General features: G+C 43.6%; 1 protein-coding gene across 1 annotated transcript; it reads right to left on the minus strand.

Moving 5' to 3' along the window:
• Window positions 1-515: 515 nt before the first annotated feature.
• Window positions 516-4,004, minus strand: LOC143805252 (uncharacterized). The gene is made up of 2 exons (XM_077284341.1): window positions 2,735-4,004; window positions 516-2,195 (listed from the first exon to the last, which is right to left on the minus strand). Exons 1-2 carry the CDS (start codon window positions 2,935-2,937, stop codon window positions 1,211-1,213), a joined length of 1,188 nt encoding a protein of 395 aa, XP_077140456.1. The 5' UTR covers window positions 2,938-4,004; the 3' UTR covers window positions 516-1,210.
• Window positions 4,005-6,443: the final 2,439 nt, after the last annotated feature.

Consider the following 6,443-nt stretch of genomic DNA (forward strand, 5'->3'; position numbering starts at 1 on the left):
GTTTTTGATTGGCCAATCAACCATTTCTGGCAATGTGCGTTTAACATGTCGGCAAATATGGGATAGACTCAAGGACCTTGTGATGCCTGAGCCAAAACAGGCTGATTGGCTCAAAATAGCCCATGGGTTCCAGGTGAATTGTGACTTCCCAAACTGCATTGGAGCGGTGGATGGGAAACATATCCGGGTACGTAAGCCGCCGAACTCGGGCTCCCAATTCTACAACTATAAGCAGTTTTTCTCTGTAGTACTGTTAGCTGTAGTTGACAGTAACTACAGGTTTATAATTGTAGACATTGGGGCCTATGGCCGAACTGGAGACTCTAGGGTATTCAATTCGTCTATAATGGGTCGGCGGCTACGTGACAACCAGTTACATCTCCCACCACCACAACCACTCCCAGGCTCCACTGCAGAACCAATGCCTTTTTTTTTGGTTGGTGATGAGGCGTTCCAACTGACCAGACACCTCATGAGGCCTTATCCCCGGCGCAACCTGGACCACCGTCGGAGGATATTTAATTTGCGCCTTTCTAGGGCGCGGAGACTGGTTGAGTGTGCATTTGGTATTCTGGTGGCAAAATGGCGTGTCCTCCAGACTGCCATACAGCTCAGTGAGGCTACCGTCACTGAAGTTATCAAAGCATCAGTCATTTTGCACAACTTTACCCGCATACATGATTGCTTTGCAGATGGTAATGATGAACACATGTTGCGTAGTGTAATTAGGCCAACACCACATGGCCCTCCTCCGCGCCGTCCCCTTTCTGGAGTCAAAGTTAGGGATGTTTTGACAAATTATTTTGTATCTCCTCAGGGTTCTACTCCCTGGCAAGATTATGCTGTTTCTCAGTTGTAATTTTCTTATTTTCTTGATGTCTTTGTGAAATATAATTTTTTATGCCCCAGAAAAAGTACTGTGTGTGTTGTGTTTCCTTATTGACCCTATGTTTATGTTTCTAGAATATGTGTGTGATGCAATAATGATTTTGACCAAAACATCATTTAGCTTTTTCAAAAACATTTTACTTAAAGAACCAGCCTTTTTTGGTTTCCCTGTTAACATATTTTTTTCATATGTTAGTTTTCCTTTTTTAGGGTGAAGTTTAAAACCAGAAAAAACAGAAAAGGTTAAATGGTGCCAAAAATAACACAAAACCATGGTAGGCAGCTCACAAATATAAAGATTAGGCCACAAAACAACAATACATTACAAATCCCTGTAAGTTGGCGGGGGAGATGGTGCCTGCTCTGGGTCCTGGTCAGGGGGCCTTTGTTGGGCCAATGTGACTTCATCCTGTGAGGATGCACTGGCTTGTGGCACAGAATACTGGCCTTGTCCATATTGGCCAGTTGGGTGGTGTCCATAAGCCAATTGTCTCTGTGCCTCATGCTGACGGACATATTGGCTTGCATCATACCCAAGCCCAAAATGGCCATGTTGTCCAAACCCAGGTTGGGACCAGCCTACATCACTGGGTCTGGAAAAGTTGCCATATTGGGATTGGGGGTTGTAGGCTGCCATTTGGTAGACTGATGGCCTTTGTATATTTGGTGGTGGGAGGGGTTGAGGTGGAGGCATACGTGGAGGAGGTGCTGCAAATCCTGATTGATCTTGCTCCTGTTGAGGGAATTGAAGGCGCAAGAGGTTGGTTTGGGAAAGCTGCCTTCGCTCAAGATATTCAAACACCTCATAGGGGTTATTTGGAGCTGTGCTTAAATCAATCAGGATTTGCATACACCCTCTCACACGTAGCCTCACCTCACGGGGAAGGGGTCTAAGGTAACGGGCAAGGCTGCGGGCAAAGGCCTCCTCTCCATCATCCGTTGCTGCCCTGGCCAAATAATTGAGGACCCCAGCGTCAACATCATTTCTTGTTGCTTGCAGCTCTCTCCTTCGGCGGGCTCTCCGTAAAGGCCCAGCTGCCTGTGGGGATGACACCAGTGGGTGTGGAGGGCTGCTGCTCTGGGCATGTTCCTCAGGCCTTTCAGCATCATGTGGTGCTGAGGGTGGTGGTGCTGCTGCATCTTCCTCACTTGCTGCTGCCTGCTGTGATGATGATGCTGATGGGTCCTCAAGGATGGATGCTGAAGCTTGGAAAGATGGGCCTGCCACCTCTTCATCAACACTTACAGGATCGATCAGAGCCTCCGATTCCGACCCGGTCTCCCTCTCTGTGAGGTTAGACTGTGTTCTGTTAATAAAAAGCAAAAAAAAAAGGGATTAGTTTTTGCCCATTGTTTAATTACACATCTGTGAGCTATATTGTGTCAAAAAACATACACACAACCTCATATCAGACCAACATCTACTCCACTCTTATCTCAAATTCACACATGAATATACCAGATTTTTCTGTGGGATCACACCAAAGGTTAACAACACTATCACAACACATCATAATGTGGCCTAACATTTCAAGCTCAAACAAAAACAGGAAGACCCACATCTTCAAACAATCACAGAACATCCAGTAACAAACCAACTAACAAACCACTGCATGAACATTTCTAATCTCGCCTACTACCTTCTCATCCATCCCTTGTAGTAGGTAGTGATGTTTGGCGGGCAGGGTCCTCTCTCATCCAGGATCCTTTTTGAATTTAGCCTTGTTTACATTATATTTTGCACTATATTTACACATCCTTACATGTAATTGGCAATGTAAGAACCGTAAAAATAACAAGATAAGATTGATTATCAATCAAAATGTGTGGAGAGGTTATTACTTACTGCCTCAGATTCATACTGACATCCAAAAATGAAAGACGGTCATAGTAGATATATTTCCGCTTCTTGAGTGGGGCTGATGACCCACTTCTTGCCCGCTGCTGTCTTTCACGCCGGTATTGGTCCCGGATGCTGCGCCATCGTGTCATTACATCATCCACTGCAATTACATGTTCAAAAATATTGAGCAAGATCAGTAGGAACATAGCTTCTTACAGTTGTCATTGATTTTTTTTTGTTTGTTTGTTTTTTTTTGGGGGGGGTTTCTTGCACCATTATTTACATGGTGCAGCAGATGTGAAAGGGGTTACATGCAGTGGTCTATATATCGGTCACAGTTGGAAACTTTACAGTCACAGACTGGGAGGGGAGAGAACCCTGTTCTTGCAAACATACATTAGGTCGGATTGTGAATGTGAAATAAAAATGCCTTCTGCAAGAATTAGCCTAATGTGACAATTTAGGACAAATAAAGACAAGGGGCAACACCCCTCTGGGCGAGGTATGAGTACCAAGAAATATTTATCCGCGCAACATCAAGATTACCTATGTACATAAACACTTGGCCTTGTTAATCAGCTTTGGGATTTGACAAAATGGACATAAATGACACAGATATCTAAAAATGATTCTTCAAGTCATCATGTAGGGAAAGCATCTTGTAAAGTCAAATCTGGGGAATACATGAGTGTACTTACTTAGTCTTGTCTGGTCCGCACGTGGCCGTTGGGCATAATCAGGGAATAGGAGGCCACAGATGGCCCTCCAAGCTGCCTCTTTCCTGGCCCGGTTGGAGTAGTTTGGATCCCGCTGGTCCCATATTTCTGGCCTTTCTTGGACCAGGATGAGGAGCATGTCCACATTAATTAGACTGGCCATGATGCATGCAACTCTGTGGAGGCGAGCCCCAGACTTCCGGGATGTCTGTGTGGCGTTTTCAGCTAATTAGCATGTCTGGGATTCATGATTGAGGGCTTGGCTCAATTCCTTGCACCTGGCGTTGGCTGGCGTATTTCTCGCAAGTCACACTGCTGGTCCGTGTGTAATCCGTATTTTTCACGCACCCATAGACTTTCATTGGCGATTTTTTTGCGCAACACGGTGACAAACGCAGCATGCTGCGATTTTCTACGGCCGTACAAGACCGTATATTACGGATCCGTAAAATACGGCAGATAGGAGCTGGGACATAGGGAATCATTGGGCCATGTTTAATGCGTATTTTACGGACGTAGTTTATGCGCTCATACGTCCGTAAAACTCGCTAGTGTGAGGCCGGCCGGAGAGTGTAGAAAAAATGCGGACAACGATCGTTTCGTGCCTCAGCACTTCAACGGGTCCAAACACTGAAAGGAAGTAGGGTGGGTCCATATCAGTGCTAGCTGAAAGGCACTGCCCCTCCTGCTACTCCTCCTGTCAGCAAGGTGCACCAATCACCTATATCTTAAATGTGAAAACATAGACATATTTAAAACCAATTTAAAAACAACGCAACCAATGATTTAAATCTGAAACAGAACATTGCAATGAATTTTACAATCACTTTTCAGAGGAAAACGGCCATGTCGATCCTTTCATTTAGACCTAGGGGACCTACAGCGCCTGCGCGCATAATCCATCTCCCTTCTCTCTGGAGTAGCAAGCGCTGCAAGTCTCCACCTTGTTTTGGTAAGGAAACCTGTTCCAACCCCGCAAAGCGTAAAGATTGTATATTACCATCGTGTTGATTTCTTACATGGTTAATAAACCTTGGGACCCCTTTGCCTGTTTTCACCGAATTAAAATGTTCTCTTATTCTTTTGAACAACGGCCGGATTGTCTTGCCTATATAATAAAAGCCGCATGGGCAGAAAATGGCATATACAATATGAGTGGACCTGCATGAGATGAAATCTCGAACCGTATGTTGGATGGGACCAATTTTAACATAGGTGCCTGTTTTATTTGTATTATAAGATTTAAACAAATGAATTTTCCTGGTGGCCTTGAATAAATCGATTTTAAAATCCACCAGATTAAATTCTGCCGGTAAGCAGAAATTAAGGCCTTTTGAAAGTACTGAGATCCTAGGTCAGGACACTGACTTGAAAGAAATGACAGATAGGGGGCCTTTATTTGCATGCCGGCGTAGCAGAAATATTAGGGATTTGATAGTGCGTAATAGGTTCTCCTCAGATCGGGATAATTGGCTCACATCAAATACACCTAAGGGAAATTTTAAATGTGGCCACTGTAATTTTTGTAAATACCATCTGACAGGCACCTATGTTAAAATTGGTCCCATCCAACATACGGTTCGAGATTTCATCTCATGCAGGTCCACTCATATTGTATATGCCATTTTCTGCCCATGCGGCTTTTATTATATAGGCAAGACAATCCGGCCGTTGTTCAAAAGAATAAGAGAACATTTTAATTCGGTGAAAACAGGCAAAGGGGTCCCAAGGTTTATTAACCATGTAAGAAATCAACACGATGGTAATATACAATCTTTACGTTTTGCGGGGTTGGAACAGGTTTCCTCACCAAAACAAGGTGGAGACTTGCAGCGCTTGCTACTCCAGAGAGAAGGGAGATGGATTATGCGCGCAGGCGCTGTAGGTCCCCTAGGTCTAAATGAAAGGATCGACATGGCCGTTTTCCTCTGAAAAGTGATTGTAAAATTCATTGCAATGTTCTGTTTCAGATTTAAATCATTGGTTGCGTTGTTTTTAAATTGGTTTTAAATATGTCTATGTTTTCACATTTAAGATATAGGTGATTGGCAGTGCCTTTCAGCTAGCACTGATATGGACCCACCCTACTTCCTTTCAGTGTTTGGACCCGTTGAAGTGCTGAGGCACGAAACGATCGTTGTCCGCATTTTTTCTACACTCTCCCTGGCTGTTATTGTAATGTTGTCCGAATAAAGTTGTGACTTTTTACATACACGGGTAAGTGCACTTTTTTATCTTTCCATGGACTGTTATGTATTACTTCGCAAGTCGCACCCCGTTGTATAAAAAGGATATAATATCGGCTCACTGATAAAGGGTGATAAAAATAACAGAGTCTAGCCTAAAAAAACAGCAGTGCGGAGGTCTATTGTTTCCTTTGTTCGTTTGACCTGTAATGTAAGGCAGCACCCCATAGGCAGACCCTGTAGTATAAGGCATCACCCCATAGGCAGACCCTGTAGTATAAGACAGTACCCCTATAGGCAGACCCTATATGTAAACAGGGAACGTCAGTAGATTACAACGTGCAGCGACTCAAATAGCATATAACTAATATAGGAGAAACAAGAGTCAAAAAAATAGCTGAACAAAAGGAGTACCATAAAAGTGTATTTATTGGAAATATAGAATCCACTAAAAATCATCATATATAGTAGTACAACAATTATGACTGTGACTAAGTCCAAAGTGCGACTAGTATTCCAGGTTCACAGGACGGAACACTAAATAACATATTATTGCGGTAATTTGTAACCTATAACCTCTGTGTACGTGCATATCAGCACTTGGTTCCGATGTGTATTGGTATGTATATCATAATGAAGCACCATCGCTTACTATAGAACACATCGTACACCAACCTCCCGCAATGTTAAAGCATGTAAATAATATTATTAAGGGAATAAATTACCCATAAGTGTCCGTAATGGTCCGTCCAGGTCCTGGATAGTGCCCCGACGCGCGTTTCGCGTTGGTGTGTAACTGCTTCCTCAGGG

This window comes from Ranitomeya variabilis, chromosome 2 (genome assembly GCF_051348905.1).
Source record: "Ranitomeya variabilis isolate aRanVar5 chromosome 2, aRanVar5.hap1, whole genome shotgun sequence".
Taxonomy (NCBI): Eukaryota; Metazoa; Chordata; class Amphibia; order Anura; family Dendrobatidae; genus Ranitomeya; species Ranitomeya variabilis.

Coding starts and splice junctions, on each gene's coding strand:
- LOC143805252 (XM_077284341.1), bottom strand. CDS start 2,937: ATGTTCCTACTGATCTTGCTCAATATTTTTGAACATGTAATTGCAGTG. Junction 2,196..2,734: donor GTCAGTATGAATCTGAGGCA/GTAAGTAATAAC, acceptor TTTTATTAACAG/AACACAGTCTAACCTCACAG.